Source organism: Diorhabda sublineata, chromosome 4, assembly GCF_026230105.1.
Source record: "Diorhabda sublineata isolate icDioSubl1.1 chromosome 4, icDioSubl1.1, whole genome shotgun sequence".
Lineage (NCBI taxonomy): Eukaryota > Metazoa > Arthropoda > Insecta > Coleoptera > Chrysomelidae > Diorhabda > Diorhabda sublineata.
Genome location: NC_079477.1, coordinates 18,006,867 through 18,033,327, shown reverse-complemented (window position 1 = coordinate 18,033,327; position 26,461 = coordinate 18,006,867). Strand labels below are relative to the sequence as shown.

At 30.2% G+C, this 26,461-nt stretch overlaps 1 protein-coding gene across 2 annotated transcripts in view; it reads left to right on the top strand.

The window, feature by feature from the left end:
- Positions 1 to 26,145, top strand: part of LOC130442815 (KH domain-containing, RNA-binding, signal transduction-associated protein 2-like) — a 37,422-nt gene extending 11,277 nt beyond the window's left edge. The window contains exon 6 of one of the 2 annotated variants that reach the window (XM_056777174.1): positions 25,815 to 26,145. In XM_056777174.1, the coding sequence (XP_056633152.1) occupies positions 25,815 to 25,915 (101 nt within the window). In that variant the 3' untranslated portion in view covers positions 25,916 to 26,145. Of the gene's footprint in view, positions 1 to 1,333; positions 7,152 to 25,814 lie in introns of those variants that run through there. The other variant, XM_056777172.1, reaches the window with a different exon arrangement.
- Positions 26,146 to 26,461: the final 316 nt, after the last annotated feature.

Here is a 26,461-nt window from a genome sequence, read left to right as displayed (position 1 = left end):
TCCGCCTCATGATCCTTATTTTCTCTTTAAATTTTGGTTAGCAGTATGATCGTTGTATAGTTCCCGAGTTGTATCAATTATATCTGCATCTATAGCTGTAATTTCTAAACTGTTGATGACTGCAAAATATTTTTTGTAGACACTTCAATGAGGAATGAGATAAAAATGGCTATTGTCTTGTCAGAGATATTTCCAAAAAACATAAACTGCAACTTCTAAATCAGAATAAGTCGGCGCATGGGCTTGATATAGCATCTATAATTTGTCCTTCCTCATTTTTCCTTCTTCGCATTAATAGATCATTCTCCTAAAAATGACTTTGAATCTCCATTTGCTATATGATCTTTTTTAACGCTTTCATTAGCTTCGCTTGTATGTATGTTTCTATCCTTGTAACGGAATATTTAAATTCGATTTTCTTCTATTTTAAAACGCCAAATTGATTTACAAACTTATTGAAAAACCACTGACAATACAATAATTCACTAATATAACATCTTGTCTTTGTCCAATAGTCCTTATCAAAATCAGTAGACTTAACGATACCCTAATAATTCAGTAACTTGATTAATATTCCCTGCCGTTAGATGGCGTTAAATTAATATAAAAATTTTCCATTTTAAGTTGACTGCTAGACAAACTTATGTAGTAGCACTACTGTCCTTAGATGGTATACAAATAGAAAAACTTGATTGCAAAAATTTAACTGAAAGTCTGACATGATGGTGAAGTATTAGATGAAATGTTAAATTGCGAAATAATGCATAAGATTACCTGTTATTATAATCATACATGATTTAACAAATAAATTATAGCTTAAAACAATGAAATCATGCTTTTATGGCTAAACTAAAAAATAATTCTTAATATAATAATGAAATGATTGAAGAGAGAATTGGTGTAGTGTAGTGTAGTTCTAACAGCGTGGGATGTACGACATTTTTCTTTTAAAACTTTGCGTTAATTAAAAGAGTAAAAAATTATAACAACTAATATTCATATTGCAGATTAGCAACTTTAATTTTTTCTTCAGTTAATTTAATTTTTATATTATTTTCCACTTTTTAGTTTGATTAATTTTAAAGGGTAATTCTTTTCATTATAATTTATTCGACTCTCATTACATATTGGACTATTACAGTAAATGAATTGCTACGCTTTCCTTCATATTTCCTAATGAATAATGGAATTCTTAATCAAAACGTTTCTCTGTATATTGTTGATAATATAATAATAATAGTCTTAGTAATCCTAATTATAACAGTGATAATAACAACGATAAAATAAAACAGTTCGGTCGCTCAATATGTTTAATTAAATATCTTTTGCACAGAAACATCATCACGACCTTGGAAGACTTCATCTTATCCTAAAACAACTCCAAGTACATCTTCATCTTCACGTCTGGCCGAAACATCTCGTTATAAAGGTTCTCCCTATTCCAGACCATTAAAATAAAGGACCAAATTTTGATCAGGGTTCCCAATTAAATAAAAAAAGACAATTTTTTACTTCGATAATAATTTTATTGTAGGGAGATGTGTGTAATATTTTATGTGCAAGATAAATGATAATGCTTAGTTATTTAAATAAAGTTTATGTTCGTCTATTAAACATATAAATTAACAACACTTAATATGCTGATCCAACTTATAGGCGCTGGTACTTAAAAATTTCTGCTTAATTCTGGGTGGCTGTACGTAGACGCTTGCTTTGTTATCTGTAGTATCGAAATTATTAAAGAAAATGAGAATCAAAAAAAGTTTTTATTGCAATTTTCACTTACTATTTATATATGATACAAAAATGTTTTAAGTGCTGTTTTTACTAGTACACAACTAAAGTGAAACTGAAACGAAATTTCATAAATTATGTTGAGTTATGTTGAATTTCTTGATTGTACCCTTAATTTGTAAAACTTAGAGGTAAACATAATCCAAAGAGAGATGTTATTTTTCAAATGCAAAAAAGTTCGACATTCATTTTACAATTGTTTATTTTTCCTGTTATATTATTTTTCTGGACAGTTAAAACGTTTCGTAAAAAATGAATTGTAACGTTTCGTGGTTAAAGGTTCGTTAATAAAATTTTAAGTTAAATTACTACTCCACGTTTATCCCATTTACATCACAATTATCTCGCTAATTACAACACTGCCCGTATTTTCTTCTATTGTTTGCATGTATCTTTAACATTCCAATACTACTCTATTATGAGCTCCTACCTTCTATGATGTTTCAGAATATGGTTGAAATTTCTGTGTCTAGTAGTAGCCACTTCTTCTGAAAACATCTTCAACGCAGGTTAACGCTACGCGAACAGATCGTATCGTTACATGCTAGGTGTGGGTTTGTTCATTCGATCACTGGATAGGAGTTGAAACAGTCTTAAAATGTTTTAGTATTTTATTTACACCGATATATACAGTAGACACTGAATGTAACATTTAATAAAAATGACAAAAAGTTGGGTCGATTATATGCATGCGTTATAGATTAGAGGTAAATTTTGAAGTCTTTCGCCTGCCTGTAAATCCAAGAGTTTACAGCTACTTTCACTTCTTCCTTGTTACTGAAGCACTTTCCGCCAAGATGGTGTAAACTCCCTGATTCATTATCGGACTTTATTATCCTTATTATCACTGATTGCTTCAGTACCATAAACTTCTGCTATCTAGTGATGACTGTCTGCATCCGACATGAAAACGGAGAAAAGCTGAAAATATGTTAACCATCATATATACAATTTGTACAGAATTATGTGTACAATGATTTTTTTTGTTCAATTATCGCAAAGAACCTGTTATAATTTTAAGCATTAATTCTTCTGGTTATTTTCTTTGAAAGATTTTCCCAATTTATCGTTGATCATTGTTTTCACTCAACACTTCTATTTCATTCTTTACTTTTCTTGTATTTTAACGTTATCGTTACTTTTGTCTTAATTAACGTATATTGTGATACATCTAGACATATCCCTCTAGCAGATACCTTGGTTTTAATTTCGAACAATTCTCCGTTTTCGGGTTATATTTTGTCAAGGGTGGACTGAACATATTATTTATTCATGTTCATTGCGGTACATGAAAAGGTTGAGACTAGATTTATATGTTAAATTGAAAACACCGTCCGGCTTATTTCATGAAGACAATAGATGTTTGACAATAGATATGAGTTGAAAAATTTACGAATTTATTGAAGAAATTTCCAGTTTTGTAAAATCGATTGGGGTGACTTATTCTGACTTGAAAATTTTCTATAAAATTAGGCAAAATTGCACGAATGTATCTCATATACAGATAGAGGTAGTGGAAAACGTCGAGCTATGACCTTGGAAATACTGAACGGCAACGTACATAGAATTATTAGTAAAATAAGACGAAAAAGCATTATAAACTTGTTAAGGCCTTAATAAGTTATTATTATATCTAAAATAAATATTAGTAAAAAAATAAAAATTTTATCTTCAGTTTATAATTAAAATTGGCAATCAAAATTTAAGTTAAAATTAAATATTTGACCAATGTGAATGTTTTCCGATTAACTGAATCTGAATGCAACACATCCGCATCACATGATTCTTACATTATTTTTTTTTTCTGCAGGTGTGATCAATTATTATAGGAAATATAAAATCGAGTTCACGCACTAGTGTGTGCTAAAAAATACTATACGCACTAGTGTGTGAAGAATATCTCATTTATTTAATATTGTTACTCCAATAAAATACATACAATCAATAAGAAAATCTCAAAATTTTCTCACAGATTTTATTATTAAATATTTTTATGGGATTAACTGAATGATATAGACTTCTTGGTAATATACGTGATACAATCGGAACAAAACGAGTTTGTTGTTATAGGGAAAAAATATTAATAATAATTAATTAAATCAAACAATTGTCATTTGATACTGAAAAGTTATATGATTGAAGTTTGAATTAAAGTAAAAAAAAATAACAGGCTACAAGATGAGTTTGCAACCTAAGACTTCATCGTCGACGGCTGAAAATTCACTTTAGCTGTCACCACTATCCTCGTCCCCTAAGTTTATTATTTAAAACGCCACGTTGTCCATTGCTTGCTCTCCTTCGACTTCATTTTGAAAGATCACATTCGCGCAAATATTTTTCCATGTTCTATAGGCACCTCACAAAATGTTTCTCTGTTAATTTCACACATCATCTAATTTAAAAGGTACGTACGTTGCAAGCAGCTACATCGTTCTTCACCAAAGCCCATATTTTTTCTATTGGGTTTAGCTCCGGATGATAGGGTGGTAAACGTAACTTTAAAATGTCATGTTCTGCTAAAATTTCAACTATTATATATGTTTTAAAACATGCGTTGAACTTTTATATAATTGTATATAGCTCAGCTTTAGTTGATTTTAACTTAAAAATTTTTCCATGAAAAAATTAGAATCGCTTCTAACAGTGTATTGTGGGCATCATCCAATACCAATACACATTTTTTTTTGGAGTACCGGGAATGAATTTTTCTTTTAACCACTTTACAAAATTTGTATTGTTCATGTCGTCGTGAAAGTCTACGGTTTTCACTCTCGATTTTCTATTCCCTTCACCTACAATACGTTTCTCCGAGGTAACAGAAACATCATACGTTTTGGCTACTCTTTTCTCTTCTTCTATTCTTATAAATTGTACTACTCATGTTCCTAAATTTTGACTTAAACAAAGGATCTCAAGAACTAAGAAAAAAACATTTTAACATTTCAACGTAAATATGAGAATTAAAAAAAATACTCTCTCATTATCTTTTTTATTCAAATTTTTAATTTCATATACCCAATTTTTAAACCATTCGATAATGTAACAACTGAAATATTCGTTAAAAATTTGATTTTCCCTGCAAAGTAGAGCTACTCAACTATAAATCGAACTCTATTTTATCAAAAACTAATTCATATATTCCTTACTATCGAGTAAATTAATCCACTTCCTACACAAAATATTCTCACAAATTCTCACGAGGTGCAGGGTACTTTCACGAGCGTTAGCGAGTGGCATAAATTACCGAGTGAATAATAACTCATTTTACGCGAGTAGAATACTGTACTTTATCTACGACTACTCAATATTTTTGTTACATTATTAAAAACACTACTATTATTTTATTCTAACCAATATTTTACACAATATATTATTGTTTATTCAAACATAGTACATAGTTATCGAAAATTATCATAATCCTATATGTCTATAATAACCAACACAAAAATCTATGTATTGTTTCAAAAATATTGGGTATCTAATATTACAAGAGGATGGTATTTATTTATAGTTATTAATAATCCCTTTTGCCAATTCAAAATTCAAATGCTATATTACATACTTTCCTCGACCTTTCCGGCAATAAATTTAATGAGGCAACAACAGCTTCTCTAATTTCTGATGGTATTGAAGAAAACTCAGTTTCATTTTCTATATCCATTTTTAGTTGGTTTTTAACATAATTTAACATAAAATATTACAACATTGAAAAATCTAAGGACACAATAATGTTGAAAGGTGTGAGCCAATTTTATATTGTTTCAAAAGGTATCTACTTCAATTTATAAGTTGTTTCAAAAACCATGGTGCGTTAAAATAGAGATATTGGGATCTCTAGCACTAGGGTACGCTATCTGGTGGCGAAATTTAATATCAGAGGTCGAACCGATAACAGCTGATTACAAGTATACAAATATTTATGTGGAAATAATTATTTTTCTAATTCTATCACTTGATTATACATACATTATTTAGAGTGAAAATTAAATTAAAAAGTAAAGTGTGCTGTTGTGTATTTAATTGTAAAAGCAAAGCTTGTTCGTGATGAAACAATTATCTCCATTTTCAACCTTCCACTAAACATTTTGTGTATAGAATAAACAAATTTGGATCATTGATAGACGTATAGCTTGGATACTGCAAGAACATGTTTACATATACCACTTAAACCAGCATCATTCATGAACAACTCATTCCAATTATTCAACCGTCTTTTAATATTTCAACTGTTATTTCATGCGGATTATCTTTAATATGTGATGTTAGTAAATAAAAATCCAAAATACTTACAATTACAACCACTATTTGGTACTTGTCCACACTTTTACAACCAATGAGAAATTTTTATAGCTTGTTTTTGTGCAAGCAAATTTGCAAATTTCTTGTAACGTAATTTTGCTTTTATATTTAAATTATAAAGAAATTTATAAAAATATTTTTAGATAATATCCACGTTTATTTATATGCATAAAGTGACTTACTGACTCCAGTTCATATTTTTACCATTATGGAAAATTTTCTAAGCCACGCCTCTACCAGAGATCCCAATACGATAAACACATTGAATGTCGCTTATAGCTCTTTGCTATTGCTCAGTGTTTTCAAACTTCAGGTCCCGGGTGCGAATCTGGTCTAGGAACATTTACTTTGCAATTTTTTTTCATTTGTGCAGAAAGTATCTGACAGCAGTTATTAATGGATTCATTAATCACTGCCGTGACTAATGCGATTATTAAGATAGAGAGTAGGATCTCGTTTCAAACATAAAATTGTGTTTTGCGTCAGTATGACTCATAACTCTACATGATTTCCACTACCTATACAACCTTTTTTGTAATTGTTAACCGACCAACACGATGAGACGGTTGTTGGTTAGATATTAAGAATTAAAATTTCGGTTAATTAGGTAAAAAAGTAGTTTTATTGCAAATAATGTGGTCAACCATCATTGGTTAGCCCGAAGATACATTACATAACTGTTATTTGAAATATGGGAACCCTGTATTTTTATCAAAACAAAATCATTCAAGTTTAAGATACAAAATTCTAGTTACAAATATGCATCCTAATACAATCTAAATAATTGTATTAAATACATTTCCACTTCAAGTTTAGAACTATAATTTAAGTGAAACTTCTTTTTCATATAATAGTTTTATCATTTAAAATATACTTTTAATATCAATTATATATTTTGTTGTTGTCTCTAACCTGTTAGATAAATAAAAAAAAATAAGAGACTTAAGTAGTGTTGACTCAAGCATTAATGCAAACGGCTGTAATCTACCAAAAAAATTTGAAACCTTTTTAAACATAGAAAAATTAAAAACTCTATAACTTAATAATTATCTATGACTTGGACACTTTCTTGTAGAAAAACAGCATACCTAAGTCAAAATGTCAACTCTAGACTGTTCGTAGCAACACAAGAACTGTTTCAGACAGATAGAATGTTATAGCTTTTTATCGAATGTAGATAAAAAACTGTTTTTTCACTTCTCCCACAAATTTAAGGTTTAGCTCTTGATCACTCATATTGAAAAAAAAAAACAAAATAAACATTTGATAATCAAGGTCACGTATAACCGATTGTAAACTAGTTTCATTCGAGTCACCTCTGTTATACGTTGCCGGGGTTGCAAGATCAACTGGTTTGCATCCTTTGTTTCAAAACAGATGCATCGTGGGCGGTCGGTGTAAGTGGCATCAAAGTTCTCGTTCCTTTTTCATTAGGAAGTCGTTCTTATAGAAGCACTTTTCCACACCACAGAAGGACTTCAGTTCAATTACAGATGTTTCTAGTTCTGTGAGGCACGTTTATTAAATTCTTTATTTCCTTTGATTAATGTGTGATCGGAAATCCTGACTAAAGGTACTCTGCCGATTTCAGTAAATTTTCATTGGTACTCTCAACTCAGATGTGTCGGATTAAACGGGAACTTATAGATGCTTTACTATCAGAATGAATTGGTATGGCAAATTTCTGTAGAATATCGTGTTCTTTGTATTGAAAAAATCTGGGTTCTTTTAATCCTACAGCAGTACAGCAGTTTGTTTTTCTTCACAAATTGGTGCAATGGCATAACACAACAACATATATGAATTAATTTCTCGAAATTTTATTTGTTCAAAAAAAAACCAACCGCAAAATCCAATAGTTGATATTTAACTGACCCTTTATTTTTTTACTACTGCTGAACAAGATACTAAATGTCATCTTTAAGATTTGTTCTAACTTTTGTACTGTTCAATGTCAACCAAAGTCATTTATTAGCAACCACGTTTCACAGTTATATAAATAATTTCTATTAGGATGATATCTTCTAACATGTCAAGTTGCAGTGGATAATCTCTATTAAGAAACCTTCTTTTTAATCATTCTTTTTTTTCATTTTTTCTTATTTTCTCTATTTTATTACACGCAATAACAGTAATTTAACATAGAAATATGCCTATTTAAACCAGTTACTCTTCCAACTAATGTGATTAAACAAAATAGGTTGTAGAAATTAACCTAATATTCATTTCTACAATTTTCTTAGCTTAGTCGAACCCAATCTAGTAGTTTTTCTGGTCGAAGTTTCACTTACATTAAAAAATTGCTGAGAGTCATAATGAGGTCACATCAAAAGTAGAATTGTTTGAAATATCAATTATTATTGTTACTATTACTGGATTACAATTTCCTATTATGGGACGTAATTGATGATCTAAATTAAAATTATACATTTGATGTAATTTTCAATGCTTTAGATGTGCTACGAGTAAAATTTTCAGAATACAGTGTTTCATAGAATTAATATATAATTAGACAAAAAACCTTTAAAGGTATATTTTGGAAGTGTTATTAAAGCTACACTCCCCCAAAAAAGCTCTAAAATACCATTTATTTTGAACACATTAGAAAATTTGCATAATTTACATCTGCTGCTCACATAGATTTCAATTTCTCATATTATGTAGTACAGTATGGCAAATACAGGAGTGAATGAGAGGCACGAAGTTGAAATGAGAAAGTATTCGGATGACAAAGAAGGATAATATGCGCTTGGTGAATTAGTACGGTAAATAATCAAAGTACTAAATTCTGTACCCCAGAATAAAATATATATTCTTTCTCGGTATCCAGTAAATACAATGAAAGTAGGTACCTATGCAGTGCTCTTCACTATCTAATAGACATAAGAGAACTGACAATATTAGTCAGGTATACGAGCTTGAGGGACCGTACTAATCCCTACTACCATTATCTAGTAACGCGCATTGACAGCGTGGCTATTTCACATTCATTCCTGTATTTGCCAAAGTGTACATAAAATTTCATAATCAAGTGAATAATTCAGAAAATGATATTATTACTTAGAAACTATTAGTAGGATATGCCCCTCTGATCTAAATAAAAGTATAGTATTTGTCACTTATTATAAGACCTGAAGTGGTGAATAATTTGGTTATTTCAGGAAAAACTTATTTAAATCATAAACATGAGGGGAATTTTTTTGTATCTATATAGTCTGGTGTACAGTACCTTAATGTTGGAGCATGATATATTATCATTTCAATAAGTAAATACTAAAATCTAAAATCCCTCTCGATAGACCAACTTTTCATGATAGACAACCAAATATAGTGTGTTCATTAGGTAATGTAACTTCCTAATATTGTGTTATCTGAAAAAATAATAATATCAAATAAATTATTGATTTTATTTAATAAGATGTTCAAATTTTTTCTTCTTCTGTACTACTTATTACGAGAAGTTCCTATGGGATTAAACAATTCCTGATTATTTTATTTGATGCAATTTTAACAATATTTTATTTCTCGGTTAATCCAGATCATCCAGTTTTTTATTGTCCACAATATTTCCAAGATATCACCAGAAAAAATAGTCTAACGGCGATAAAATTGGAGAACTTGCTGATCACTATGGTTATTCTTCCAAGCCATTTGTCTTCTTTTATGTAAAAAAGCAAGCACGAGAGGGTAAACCCTATTACACTCGAGTAATTCGACTTGTGCCTGTCGTATAGAGGTACCTGTGGATATTGACTTTAAATTTCTGTAAGTTGTAGTGTTCGGGAAAGACGTATGTCGGTAGCTGATTCCGCAGGCTTGACGTTCTTAAAGTCTGCAGGCAAACCCGGTGTTCATGAGCTACGTCTGCTATTCGAGTACATCTTGCATATACTGGTCTAGGTGGTATTATGTTGGACAGCTCTTAAGAACATCACCAGGATATACTTGGGAGCCGAGTTCCAAATTTGCGAGCATTACTCCAAAGATGGACGAATCTGGGCCTTCTAGAGGATTAGAAGCTGCTGCGGGGTACAAAGCTATTTGATTTTAAAAAGGGCCGCAAGTTTTTGTGAAGCTTCCTCAGCTAATTCAGCCAAGTGACTATGCCAGGACATATTGCTCGCAACCTCAATACCAAATAGGCAAATTTGCGTCCAAACAAGACCATATCCTAAGTCGCGGTGCCAGCCTTCTTTGTAAAAACAGCAGCATGTTTTTGCTGCATTAAACTCAATCAGATTGTTTCCACTTCACTGTAGAATATTTTCTGATCGATATTGATGGTGGTGATCTGTTGTTGATAACGGATTTGGGTGTTAACCGAGCTCATTGGGGCGGCTGATTTTAATGATGAGGCCAATGTGCGGCGAAGCTGTAGATCGGGTTTGTAGTTTTGTCGGGTAGATCGTTGATGTACATGATAAAGAGAGTAGGTAATATTTCTGAGGAACGTCAGCTTTAACCTCAAACTTTACGGTCGTCATTTATTTAGAAGGTTGGAATACCAAACTCTGTCAAAAGCCAGTTCGATTCATTAGGATTCCCCATATTTCTCTATAGGCATAGGCCAGAAGATTCTCGGTTGATCTATGTTTACAAAATTGATGGTCGCTGATGATGTTAGCAGACTCAACATTTGCTGGCTAACGACTTTCGCCATAACTTTGGCAATTGCTAGTACTAAAGCAATTGGACGGTAGTTACTGGAACCGTCTTTTTTCCTTTTTTGGTTTGAACCCGAACAAGTTCCCAATCTGCAGGGAAGATACCTCTTTTATATGATAGAGAAAAGAGTTTTCATACCGGACTTGTTAGTTCAGTTGCACATTTCATAAATACGATTGGTGGTATTCCATCTATGCCAGCGGCTTTATTGATTTCTGGCATCAAAGAACTAACTCAAGGCAGGCTGGATGGTAGTTTTCCGTCTAAATAAAATGTAGAGTTTGAAGCAAATATGCGACCCAACAAGTTGTTTCCTTATGTGCGGTCACTGCGATTGACGCATGTTCTCCAGTCAGTGGTGGAATTTTTACTTGGATGACTGCTTTTGTTACTGACCAGAAAGATCTTGACTGGTTTGAGCGATTTTGAAGTTTGTTTTTCACTCTCTCATTAGATCATTGCTTGCAGGCATTTATGGTTTGCTTGTAGGTATTTTTCGAGAGTGTTATTTGCGATAAAAGTTGTTTGTTGTTGTTGTTTACTGTTCTAGTGCAGTTTTTATCAAATCATGGATTTTTGTCTACAAGCCACTTGAAGGAGTAAGGAATGTAGGCTTCCATACCTACCAAGATTATTTCCGAAATCGTTTGCACACACTAAAGGGTCATTGTAGTTGAAGCAAACAAGGAAATTTTTTAGATGCTTCCATTTGGCCGATCTATAATGCCAAACTTTGCATTTCTAGTTCATACGTTGCTGAAATAAATTTGTGAACTGATGTTCCGAGCGGTGCATGTACAGTTGTACAGACCAGAGACTAAGAGATTAGCAACATCATCATCTCTACCGGGGACTCTGGTTGGTATATTGATAAGTTAAATTAGTCCGTGATTGTTGTTGAGTCGTTGTTTTGAACCACATAACATCGAATTTTGAAGGTTCAATCCTCTTCCCACTAGCAAGATGTCACGGCGAATCAAAAGTTATACCTGAATCGAGTATGTAAGTCGTATCCAGGATATTCTAGGTGAACATTGGATGTTGTTTGTTTCTGTTAAAGCTAGAATATGAGTTTTCTTCTATTGTTGGTGTACACTGTTTATATTAGTGTTAAGACCTCGTATAATGTAGAAATATCGATATTTTTGTCTAACAGACACTCCAGACCAGCCTCTACCCTGAGATCTGAATAGGAGCCTTTTTCAACACCGGAGAATTTTGGTCTAGAAAGTGTCATCACGCTGTTTTGTTTCTTTTTTGTTCTACTCTGGAAACCGGACGCATTGGCACAGCGACGAAATCTGCTATCCCAATTCCCGTCGCCCAGAGCAGGACAGGTACTATGCTTTCTCAACAAATCTAAAAACTTTGGTCCGTTCGAATTGCCTTTTACCAAGAATGTTGTAATAACAATGGTGCGGATATTACCTATCCAAATAATAAGCTCTGTTCTCTGTCTTCTCGTATCTAGGTTTAGTTCCTCTACAATATCTAAAATCGTGGCAATTAACTACCAGTTAACATAAACGTGTCTTTATCGGAAAATACTATTAAAATGAGGGTCTGTATCTATCTTTCTTATATGGTTTGACAAAATTCCATTCTGCGGTCATGATCATTTTCAAATACTTCTTGTACTAAGATTTCTTTGTAAGGCAGAGATTTACACTCTTTAGTAATATTGCAGACAGATCCTACTATTAGATCATGTTGTAATATAGAATTTTTTTCATTATTTACGTTCTGGAGTCTTGTAGAACAATTCCTTCGAAAAATTGCATCTACCTACCAACTACAGCCATATCATATTCTTCCATATTCGATAAATATAGTTAACTTTTAAAAATACTTGATTATACGATAAATAATTTTCATTAATAAAAAAAATAAATTCCGATTCTTAAACACATAAAAGGCAAAAAATAAATGATTTTTCAATAATTTTAATTCCCAACTGTAAAAATATTAAAATTTAAAAATATGGTATCGTAACGGTTGTTTTTGTGATTTATAATAATATAATATTATGAAAAACTATAAATAAAAACTTAAAAAAATGTGTTAGTTAGTTATTTTGGAGTAACGATGTGTCCAGTAAACTTCCAATCAATTATTTAAAAATACTTTTATTTGTAAATTTAACAGAAATCGAAATATTAATAATAAAAATAAGTTTTTAACTTAAGCACACTGTATGCTAGGCAGGAATAAAACTTGCAGCTAGGACTATGTATTGGATATTTTCTAAGATAAATTCACACTTGAACAAATAATGAATGAAGTAAACCAGAAGACAATAAGTTCATTTAATTGAAAACCTGGAATTCTGTTGTCCACAACAATCGATTAGGTACTTAGGATAGTACTCTCCTATTGAAAATAGATCTTTTAGGAGTTTGCTCATTTTAAAAACATATTCTATTTATTATTATGGTACTAATTAGTATCAGGTAGAAGTTGATAAATTCATGAAAATTGAGTAGTTTAGAAGAAGTTTATCAAAGGCAAATTCAAGCCGAAATGTTTGTGCATATGCTATCAGTTTATGGAAAATTATTTGAAAATGCATGGTAGGAAAGTTTTTATGATAAAGGTACATATATATATATATATATATATATATATATATATATATATATATATATATATATATATATATATATATACCTATACACAAAAAATTAATTCAATACATACTATCATTATTAAGTATTCACATTTATTTTCATAAAGTGTTACATTAGATATCAGGCCAGGATATTTCCTCATAATTCAGTAATTATACATGTAGACAACCAAATTTATATGGAATCACTCCTTATTACTAAAAAATCTTCTTCGTTTCATATTTCGTATAAACAAGGTTTTACATACGTAAATAAATAATTCGTTTTTTCCCAATAAGGAGTTATGGTGATGAATGAAAATTGGTTCAATTGTTTCTATTAAGCATCTAAAGTTTGTTTTTTGTGACTTATTTCTTTATTTGAACCCATATTAGTTTAGTAGGGTTAAGTTCACAGTGATAAAATTACTTTTACTTCATGTTCTCAATTTCATCTACACTATAATTTTAAAATTTTTGTGAATGTTGTTTACATAATTACGATATCTTTGTTTTGAGTAATTCCTCTTTCCTTGGTTATTAGCCAATCAAAGAATTCTTTTCATTTCTATTTAACATTAAAAACCCGTTCACTTATCTCGAATGGTAACCGGCATTTAACATAACTATTAAAGAATAATTACACTATACCAACACTCAAAATTACAGGTTTTGATTCGCGTTTCGATAACCAAGTTATCGTCTTCAGAAACTGAGTAAACTAAAATTTGACCTACCTATGTCGAGTCAATTTTCCTATCAATGAACCTTTCCTGTGGGAAATTTCACAATTATTCGTTAACTAATAAACTATACAGTGGAATTTAACGAATAATTTCCTTGCCCTTATTCAAACTATTCTCTCATTTAACTATATCAATACTTTCAAATGCATTTTCAGTTTATTATTGTATAAATAATTTTATCTTATTTAGATTTATTTCATGCTTACGACTGACAGCGTTCTCAGTAATACCCGATTTTTCTGTCCGTATCTAAAAGGTGCTCTTTAAACCCCACAATAATATCCCTCTTATTTTGCCCAATATACCTCTTGTCACAATCAGTAGGGCTAATTTAGTAAATACCACTCTTTTCCAAATTTTTATCCTTGATATTACCGAAAAATTATTTGCTTGTATTGTTGGATTTATAAATTAATTTTAAATCTGTTCTGTCGAAGATGTTTACTAACTTTTGTAAACCAGAGCAAATTTCTCTAGTTTTTCATTTTTATTTTAGAAGAAGGTGGTTTCACAAAGAAATTTACTTAACTGGTAACGGTTAATCAACCTATCTATCATTACTATTATAATTACTAATGTATTTAAAAATGGTAATTGTCCATATTCAATTTCATAAGTGAATTTTATTGATGAACATTTTGAATGAAGTTCTAAGATCAAATCTACCTATTAGGGTGATTTATTTCCGAAAAAAAAAACTATCACCAAGTTTGAGCTGTTAATATCAATTTCAAGTACTTACAATTATACAAACTCATAAGTTTTACCATGTGAATTTTTTTTTTCAAATTTTTAATACTTACTCACTTTTTACAATAATGCAAATATGTTTGGTGGACCTCGTGGGGAATTTTATGCTCTTCGAAATCGCTTTTGAGTTTTTTTTGTTCACCAATAGGAGATATTTTTTTTTCAAAAACTACACTTTAACGACTCGTTGTGAACCACTGCGAGTTACACAAAAAAACTCTAAAGTGATTTCAAAGAGCATAACATTCCCCACAAGGTCCATCAAACTGATTTACATTATTGAAAACAGTGATTATTAGAAATTAGAAAAAAATATATTTTATATTTAAATTGTAAAGTACTTAAAATTGATATTAAGAGCGAATATATCGTCTACATACCTGTACAATACCTTGTAAAAATACTGAAACTCTTGATTAATCTGTGACATGAATAGTTTGGCCATTGCCGATAGCTGTTCCTTCGTGTTTGTAAAAGTTAGTTTTGTACTGGAAATACTAGATTTGGAAACGAGTGGTTTTTATGAAATTATTGCAACAAGAGGACAAACAACGAGGTATGTGAACGTCCGATTTAAAAAGGCCTAGCTCAAATTAGGAGAGTGTCTGAAGATTTTAAATTGATTATCGTAACATGCTTGAAACAGTATAATCATGAGTGTTCTTGTGGTAGTGCATAGTACACAGAATTTATATCGATTCGAGAAAATCCAACTTAGGTATTGCAGAATTGGTTGGTAATAAATTAACAATTTGACTAATATATCCTCAAAAAAATATTTGAAGGCATTTCTTTATAGGAGTCTTTCGTAGAATTTAAAATTCTTATAAGACCGTATTAATCCTTTATCTCCTCCAATAATTATGATAAAATGGTGACCTTTTTATTGTAAGCCAGTACATTAACCTTCTATAAATATCCAGCGTGAATTTATAAGCGGTTTATCTTACTAAACTTTCTTTAGTAAATGTATTACCTTTATTCATGTTTTATCCAAGTCAGAAATTTTTTTGTCTTCTCATTTAAATTTTCTTATCTTCATTGATTATTGCTTCATCCAACAAATAATTTTATCCTTATCTGTAAACACAGATTTTCTATCGTTATCCACTTAAACGGAGTCTAGTAAATGTAAAGCTTTCTACAGTTTTTATCTTTTAACCTGTGACATAATGTGGAGACAAAAAATTCGTACAACTGTTTGTTTTAATTTAATTATTTGGAATAATTAATTATTATAAAAAAACTTACTACACTGTAATTACATACATTTTATGTAACTAATTTTTGTTTTTAAATGTTGCATTAAATTATGAAATACTGAATCTGGCGTTTGGCTGACTTTGCTCAAAACTCTTTTTTTTTTTAATTCTTTTTGGCCAAAACATAAAAATTTCTTTTAGGATTTCTTCTTTATGAACTGCATTAATCGAGATTTAACACACTCTCTTTCATATATTTTTGCGGTTACAGAATGTTCAGAAAAACAAATGTATGCTTGATAAGGACCACAAGAAGATATCGCCAACCTTAGCAAAATTTTCGATTTGAAGTTTTTGTGTCTCTTATACATTTCTGAATTCAGCTCTTTGTCTTTCTGGCAATAATAACTCTTATTATTCGCCGTTTCACTCCCGTCAAAAGTAAAATATGACTCGTCGTCGATAATGATTTCCAAACCTTTAGCGGGTGAAAACTATTTGTGTCTGAGTTTTAATTTTTAATCCATTTGTTGCTTCTTAGAATATTGAGGCGCCGATTTCCTTCACATTTGAACTACATTCCGTTCCTTTAGAATGTTTCTTACATACTTCTGATCGATTTTGAATTTTCTGCCCAATCATTGCAAAGTGAATCCTAGTTTTGCGCCGCTTCAACCAAAGGTTCTCTCTACTTTTTTGGCATTTTTTATTATTTTCTGCCCGATCCTGCCTTTTTTTCAATCTACATATATACCTGTATCAGCACGCTGACAGATATTGTAACTTGTTACAAGGTGATTAACTGTAAACGATTTCTTCAGATTTTGGCAATTATTTTGCATCGTTCGTTTTCTTCTAGATTTTCCATACTTGAAACTAATTTAACAGAGATATAATTTTTATACATGAAATATTTACTTGCTAAGCTTTTAAAAATGTGCGGATTTTTTGTCCCCACATCCTTAGTTTCGTCTCTATTAATATCTACTAAAAGTTTATCCAACATAGTGTGAATTGTGAATCCATGCACTTTTATTCGGATGAGTTGTGTACCTTTTTCTAAATAGACTTTCTCCCATTCGACATTATCATTCTTTTTTACTTATCAATACTAAGTTTAAGAGTTCATGCAAACTAAACTTAAATAATTTACAATCAGCTTAATTCTTCCTGCAGATTAGAAATGGTAATATTTTAGATAAACAAAAGTTACCTAACCTAAATTCATAATTTTATAAATAATACAGATATTTTGAAAACCGACCGGGGAGAATATTTTTTATTGGACAATGATATAACGAATAACATAATTACATTTGAATCTGGAATAAATTTAAATTGTTTAACAAATATTTTACATGGATAGCACTTTAAAATACTGTCCAATGTCCTTTTCCCAGTTGTTCACCATACATGGCGTTCACAATGAATATTATATTCCGTTGATCTTTAGCCTTTTAACGAATAAACTTTCAACAACTTACTTAATTAAAATCCCGAGCTGCATAATCTTCCGTCACGAGTTGTCTAATCTTTATGACAACCACGATTATGAGTTTCACATTTAACAGAAGTTAGAATTTTATGGCGGGTATTAAAATCACGCCCAATTAAAGGCTACTGAAATTGATCTTGAATTCTAAATATTTTCTGTATAGAATACCTAATTTTTTATTAAGATAGCAAAAAAACAAATAATGTTAAACATTTTAGAAAGTTTCTGTCGCTGATTTATGTTTTATAGGAGTTCACCTCCTGGATCATAAAAATTGAACTATCATAATTCATTTTCAAATAAACGACAAGACATACAAACATTGGTGGTTTACTTATTCTCTTTTTGTTTATTTTTTTATACACTTTAACAAGCGTACATGGAAAAAAAATCCCATTTCTAGAAGATGTGTTCTTTTTGGTGGAGTGTTTGTTTTAACACTCTCAAACGTGAATTTTAAAACTATAATAAATTAACTTATTAAGTGTTTAAATATTAACTATTGTGAATTAATCAGTTGTATTACTGTAATTCTAAGTTACCCAGTATATAAATTTATTAAACTAACACTGTCGTAATTAAACTTATATAATAATGTATTACAAATAAATAGATTTTGAAATTAGCGTAATAGTATAATAATCTGTACTATAAAATTTCGTCGTGATGTAAATCTAAGTTCTATTCGAATAATTATCCTTAAAATGAAGTATTAACATAGAATATGGAATAACCGCTTCTGTGTATTAAAGACTATTACTGTGCATTTAAAAATGATGTATTTAAATCGTAATAAAAACTTTAATCAATAATTCTCAATTTTTTCCCATGTAATACATTTTTAAATAATTACAGTGAGCGTGGTAAATAAAGGTAAAGTATACTAAAAAGTTTAAAATTGTAGTAATTAGTGCATGATAGTTACGCATAAATCGGTAATAAATTTACTTTAATTTTTCGTGGAAAAACAACAATATAATAAAAATTTTATTTAAATCCGCGTAAAAATTTTATATCAAAACCTAGTACGGGCAATTTAAAACCTCAATTGAAATTGATAAATAGTCTAGACATTCTGAAAAAAAGTTATCTTTTTTTCTATTTATTAACGATGTTTTTCTGTACAGTATTCTTGAAAACATAATATTGAAATTTTCATACGCAAGATTTTTAAAAACTTGAGTGAAAGAAACGTACGATATCGGCTTGACGGAAAAGTGAGTTTTCAGAGATACTTTTGGTACGGTGAATATATCGTTTCTGATGTTTCATTTTATATAAGTAATCATATAAAACTGTTTTCGCTGTTGGGTGGATGTATAATCCCCAGTGTTAACTAAATATTATTTTCTTCTCGGTAAAAAGATCTAAGAAACCGTGAAAAAATTAAAATAATATTATTCTAAAGTGCTTTATTCCAGATAATGATTTGTAAGTGGCTCTCTGCTTTTAAAAGTATAGTCCAGTAAATAAAGGTTCGTGGTTAAAATTCACTAAGTGGAGCCAACCTTGTTGAAAGTTCATTTAAGCTCTAATTGGTATATCCTGACTGGTACTTGAAAATCAAACAAGCTCCGGTAGAAACACGGCGGTAGAGAATTTTTGTTTTAATACAAAAATTAAGATCAAATCTTTATCTACAAAAGCACTCAGAAAACATGGTAGTTTTTTATGAAATTTCAGTTCGCTGAGTCTCATGTTTTTGACATATTGTAGATGACATTGCCACGTTCTCTTCCTTGCGAAATATATTGTGTCTATAAATGAGAAACCCCTGTCATGGTCGATTTCTTAAAAAGTATCAAGGTTGCAAACGTGACTTTTCTTGGGGAAATTATTTTATTTGCATGAGAAATCGGAAGATATAAGTTGTACGAATAAATGAAAAGCTTTTTATTTTTAACAAGCTATAAGACTAAAAAAAAACGAAGACTAAGAGCAAGTTATCATTAGCCCAGAAAAAGTGCTAAGATTCAGTAAAAAAGGAAAGTGCTATAAAAAAGGGACACTATAAGTTTTCCTGTGGTTACCACAAAAAAGCGATATAAACATATTTAATACAGCGAATTTTATATTTGAGTTTAAAAAAACTCCGAAACAACCTTTCTTAGCTAATTTAACACCCTTGAAGGACCTATTATACAAAAGCATCCGCAGAAATGACAATTCTTAAAAAAATAATGGACAAATTTGTCGGAAAAAATTTGAAAAAAAGATGGGCTCTATTTGCTCTTTCGGAATAATCAAAATAGGGCTTTTATGATAGCTATTTATCATTCGTTTCAAATATATTCATAAAAAAATATCAATTTTGACACAAGTTAACCACACCAGCAACGAGATAATGCAGGAAACATGCTTTTCTGGAGCCAGAGTAGAAAATTGTCAAATTTTCAAAGAATTGGCAGAAAATGAATTTTTGGAATATTGGGGCAAATTTTTCAGGAATCTTTCTGCCAGAATTTTTTCGAACTACTAATTGCTCAAGTCAGAATCTAAGGATTAAGACTTACATGCACATTACGGAGTTTTTCCAATGCTGCACCCTTTGGTTACTGGTCTAGTATCCACATAAGCACGGATGATGTTGAAAGTCTAGGATCATTGTTTCTTCCGAAAGATTATTGAAAAAATTGAAAATTGAATGGACTTTCGAGTTAAAAGCTTCACTCTTCCGTCAAATCATCCTTGTATGACAAAGACTTTTAATTAATCACGTGAAAATTAGCGTGGGTTAATTCAACAATTAGCCCTATTTCTGTGAGAGAATAATATAAGCAGAAATCTTACAATGAGTGTCCATGAAATTATATATTTATGTTTACATCTTTGTATAGTATGTGTTTTATCATTTTTTAATTGTAACGAACTTTTATAATGATTTACGGTGACCTTTATGTTTAGTAGACACACTAAACTGTATTATTATATTTGCATGCATTTTTGTTTTCAATATTGGCTTCTCCGTTTTGAGTTATTTGCTGCTTTTTCCTTTAGTAAGTGTAAATTTATAACGTGCGAAGTTTACCGCTTTTCTATACCCCGTTTTTAAACTAGAAGGACCATTTTTGGAAACTTGCATCACACCACTAGAAATCACTAAAAAAGTTAGAAGCGATAGTGAAATTATACAGTCTGGAAATAAGGAATCACAAACTAAAAAATGAATCTAATACACCCGGTATAAGAGCGAATTCATATTTTTGAAAACGAAAAAAAAAAAAAAAATACAACGAATTGTAAAATTAAATCTATAATGAATATCAGAGTCGGTGACTACGTTTGTAAGGTTAATCACAGGCGGCACATGAAGTGATAACTTTTGTATTTATTAGTGAAACAAATTTTAAAACCATGATAAGATCTGAGGCGATTCTGATCAAATGTGAATATATTATCATAATGAAGGTACCACAATCGACGGAATTTGCGTTATTAATAGAGCAGAACTTGTTTGTTTTTGGAAAATTGAGTTGTATGAAAAATGGAGATTAGGTACCTATATAGAACAGGAAATTTCCAAATGGTATGGAAAAGGGCCTATTTTTGAAAAGACAACCTATTATAGTTAATTTTCATTCTGAACATAGTAATTTCAATACTTATAAATCAGATGTGGTATCAAAATAGTTTAATCATTGAAAGTACTATTTGCATTATTTTTTATTAAACATTATTTGTAACAAATGAACCTTTCACAGTATATCAGAACTATTAATTACATTGTTTATCGTTTATTAATTGAAGAAACACTAAATAAATTTATAAGTTATATATATATATATATATATATATATATATATATATATATATATATATATATATATATATATATATATATATATATATATTTAGTTATTTATTTACTGAGAATTTGCCTCACTGCGATCACTAGAAGAAACGATTATCGGTCCTATATGATCATCCACAATCGTAGGCTTCCATTAGAAGATACTTGACATATTTTAGTTTAAAAAGTGGTATTTTTGGCTGCCCCTTCATTTTTTATAGGGTTCAATTCATAATTATATGGTAGGTGGCAGCCTAAGTATAATTTTTTTATTTTGTTGTGCCATTTTATCGATAACATATTAATTATAAACTTATTTCTATGTTGTTTTATAATATATAAGTTCAGATATAATCATATTCATATAAAATTGAATATACTTAGATTGTAAGCATTTTTGTATATCTTTTTTCAATCTATTGTTGTACGATACGACTGTGGTAAGATGCATTGTCCATTACAATTACCGCATCATCTGGCAATTTTTGCAGAAATTCAGTAAACCAGTTTTCCATAACCAATCCATTCATGTCCTTATGATAATCTCCAGTTTTTTTACTTTCAAATATCAACAATGCATCTTCAACTTCCAATCCATGCTCAGATCCCGCATGAAGTATTATCAAACGTTTGCCTTTTCTAGATGGATTTTTCAAACCTGTAGACAATCTTGAGAAAGCATCTATTTTGTTATTTGTATAATCTTTATTTAGCCAGGTTTCATCAAAGTTATAAATGGGTCTTTGTTCGCACCTATACCGTTGATGGATCTAACGTAATTTCTTCTCCCTTTTACAATATCGTTCCTTTCTATTGAAGTATTCTATTTTCTTAGTACATACTGTAAAAGAAATAAAGGAGCTTTCAATTCATATAAAAATTAGTATAATTTGTGGTTTACATAAAATTGATTTATGTCATATCTTCCTATAATGATAAACGAGAAATTTATGGTAAATCTGGGCATTTTTTATTCCATTTAAAATTTTTTAAAGTTGGTATTTTATTTTTTTTATTTTTAACAAAGAAAACTATGAACAATGCGTCGTCAAATTATATTTTTTTTGTATCGTCCTTCGACTTCCACGATGGTTAGAACAGCGAATTTTTCCAGTGTTTCTATATTCCTTAATATTTTGAGATATAGATGTTCTAACAATCCCTAAAAGATAAAATTTGTATCCGTTAATTTCATACAAAACTGCTATTTTCCATAACTTAACCACTTTATTTACAATTTTACACAATGGCATTCACCTTCGTCTCTGGTTCATCATCTGAGATTTGTTTATTCGCTTCTCTGTAGACGTGGTAGTGACCTAAAATTACAGAGCTCTTTTTTTTGTATGCTAGTACTTGGAATATTATAATCGTCCATCTTCAAATTAGTCGTGACAAAAAACAAGAACGCAAGAAAGAACAAAATATACACTATTTGATTACCATTTATACTGTTGTCAATCATATTATATGTCAAAAGTTCTGTTTAAAACCGGCTGCGATTTGTCCAATCAGGTATCTACAGAATTGCCAACTTAAATTCAAATCGGTCCTCCTGGTTTAAAAATAGGGTATGCATTCGCTGGAAGAATAACTATCTTGTTTATCTTTATAGCGGAGTTTCAACGTTTTATAATACTAATTACATTAAACTTACAGTTAAACATGAAATGATACAGCATCTGGAACAATCCTACATTAACGCCAAAATACAATATAAGGTTTCTTCACAAAAGTTGATAGTAGCTCTCGAGTAATTGTTTGCTTTAATTCTGTTTTATAATTCGTTAAGAACAGCTAGTTGTGAGAGACGTACAAACAATCCTTAAATCCCCCATATCAATCAATATCAAAAAGAAGTAAGAGTTTCGTTACTTCAGGAATAAATTTCCACAGGAACATGGCACAAAAAACAATCAATTTAGGAGAATATCTTTGCACGGAAGAATTATTTAAGCATTAGATATTCACATGTCCTCTAAAATGAAAGGTAAATTCATCTCTAAAGATGACATGATCCAAAGAATCTTCAGCAAAGTTGGAACCGAAACAATGAACTCCAGAGTGTGTAACAGCTGCAAAGTGTAAGGGCTTAGTTGTAAGCGTCTTTGTAAAATTCTCCAAGTTATAAGAATTGTTAATTCACGACCAGCTTTCTGAATGGCAATGGAAACATTCATTCATTTTCAAACGTTCGGAATAACTAATTAATAGTAGATATGCAATGGAAATGAAAGCATTCACAATCTATAATAATATTAATTCCATTGACAGTGACAGTGAGTGATTCACAAATATTTTATTCACATTTTTTTAAAAAGTGCATTATCATGTTTATAGTAGCTTCTGCTTCTCAATATTTCACATTATTCCAATAAATAGTGCCCGAAATTCCTGAGAAAAATGAGTATCTTTATCTGTTCAATTCAACATTTAATCTTGATATATTTGTTTTGGTTCAACTCGTAATTCTACCTTAAAATGCCAGTGCTTATTATAAAAAACGATTTGTTTGTTTGTTTTTTTCTTTGGTTGCTTTATGCCTTTGTGTTAAAATCTATGTAAGTATTAATGAAAACGAAGACAACGTAGTTTTATTGTTTTGAAATAGTTTTCTAAATTATTTGTTTGTGTTTTTCGAAACGCGTGCGCCATTATATATAAAAAAAATTGCAATGAAGAATCTACCATTGATAACGCAGCCGATGATGATGTTGAAAAAGTTCATTTTGAACCACGTTTTACTTTAAAATTTTTATAGCCTTCTTTCTACAAAATCCCTTCAATTTTCACCAGATTTCCAGTCGCCTTTCCTCCAAAACATCCTTAACCTACGAGTCCTTTGACATATTTTATTGTCGGGATTACACATGGATCTAAAATCCGTTTTCCCTTTGATCTGCGCACAAATCTTAGACTTTAAAATCTCAAATTTTGGCTCATTACTCCACAAAACTCTCTCCCACTTTTTATACGCCCAATTCTTTAGCCCACCGCAACCTCTTTAATTTGACGTCTTAAAAGAGGTTTCTTTAATGCCACCTTTCCAAAAAATCCAGCTTCTTTCGATCTCCTTTTTCTATATAATTACTCCAAGGCAGATTCCTTAATTGATTGATTGATTCGAGCTGCTATCTCTTGCAATTAATGCACGAGTTTCAACCGATAGTTTCTTAAAAGTCTGAATTTGCGAGAACTCGAACAATTTATAAAAAGATGTCTTTGTCCTAAAAATATAGATCACACCACGTTCTTGTGTCTTACAAAGCTAACTGGGAAAAACTGCATTCATTAACACCAAATAAATAATTAAAATTTAAAAATTAATAAACCAATCCACTGGTATTTGCAAATTTTAACTTATCGAAAAAATATAAACAAGTGTTCGTATAAAGTGAATAAATAACACACACTATTATTTTTAGTATCGACTAATATTTTGAAATATGAATGGATTATAGGGTGGGCAAAAACTTATGATCGCTATGACCGAAGCTTAAATTATTAAAAAATGGTTGTAATGTGTGAAAAAATCGTGAAGAGTGAATGAACATATCATAGAGTGTGAGCTTTTTAAATTTTATCTCACTGCTCCCGAATTCGCTGTATACATCAAACGCCCACACTTTATGATATTACTACATTCATTTACAATTTAATTATTTTTTCACACATTAAAACTATTTTTGAATAATTTTAACTTCATCACATTCTCCATTCGTAGCTATGTCAATTCTTTAACTTCACTCAAGAGCGGATATTTCTGATAATGATTAGAAAGTAATAGTTCTTATATGATCAATTTTCTTTTACATTTCTCTACCTTTATATTTACAATATATGTTTTCAATTTTATCATAATCAGCATTTGTTATTAATATTAAAAATCAATTGTACAAGGATTTACGCGGAAATTTTATTGTTTTTATATGGTTTTAAAAAAAAATTACTTTTTTATTCACGGAATATCAATTATTTTCATCTAAATTATAAGGATTATAAGGGGACAATGGACACACAAGGACACTGTTAACATAACGTTTACTTAATCAAGTTTTCATTGTTGATTTAACATTATCCAAGTTAGTTAGGTATTTAATTTAGATTTGAGTTTCGAGTATGCAAGTGACCACGACCAATCCAGGTCGAAGCACCCCGCACCAACCTAACCTTAGCATTATCCTAACTGATGTTAAAATTGGTCTTTTTATTTTTATCATTATTGTAAAACACTTTAGCAATCTCCATATTCGTTTATTTGAAATCTTCTCGGCTATTTGGAATTATTATGGTTAAACTCATATAAAAGTTAATATTCCATATGTAATACCAAATAATATGCTAAAGTGGTTTGTGAAAGGGATATTTGACATTTATTATAACTTTTAGTTTTTGTATAATATTACTCTTTTACTTTTTAATAATTATTAGAATTAGAAATGTATATAAGTTTTTATTTTAATTGTAGATTACCATCGCAGGGAACACTTTAATCCAATATGGCAGAATAAACCAAAAACTCCAAAACAATCAAATTGGTATTCATCGCCATCAAAAAAAGTTGGCTAGTATAATGGGATATTGCAGATAGTGCTATATTGAAACAAACTTATCTCTATCTACCAATTGGGTGAAGGATGTCACTGACCAGGATTGCCAATTAAGATGGCACAAAAGTATCGTATATTTTGTTGACGTACGGTTATACTGGTCTACGACTATACTAAAGAATAATATAGAAGATAATCTCTGTAATTTTATTACTTATATTTTTTTACAATAAATAATCTAACATCTAATTTTGTATTTGAAGTAAATAAGAATACCCGATCACCACCAACTCTTTCCTAAATAGCACGAAACACATACCTACTATATTCTAGGAACATAAATGGCATGCATTTGACATATATCTTGAATATACTTGAGTACAATATGTATATTTGGAATAAACCAGGAAAATACTTAAATGGTAGGTATATAAATCTCACATCTCCCTTCCATTACATGCATATACATACGACATTCCATACAAGGTCTGTCTTTAATAATTTGAGAACTGGATAGATTACAAGATTCTCCAGGTTTCCAAATGTATTACCCACTCCCAAAAAC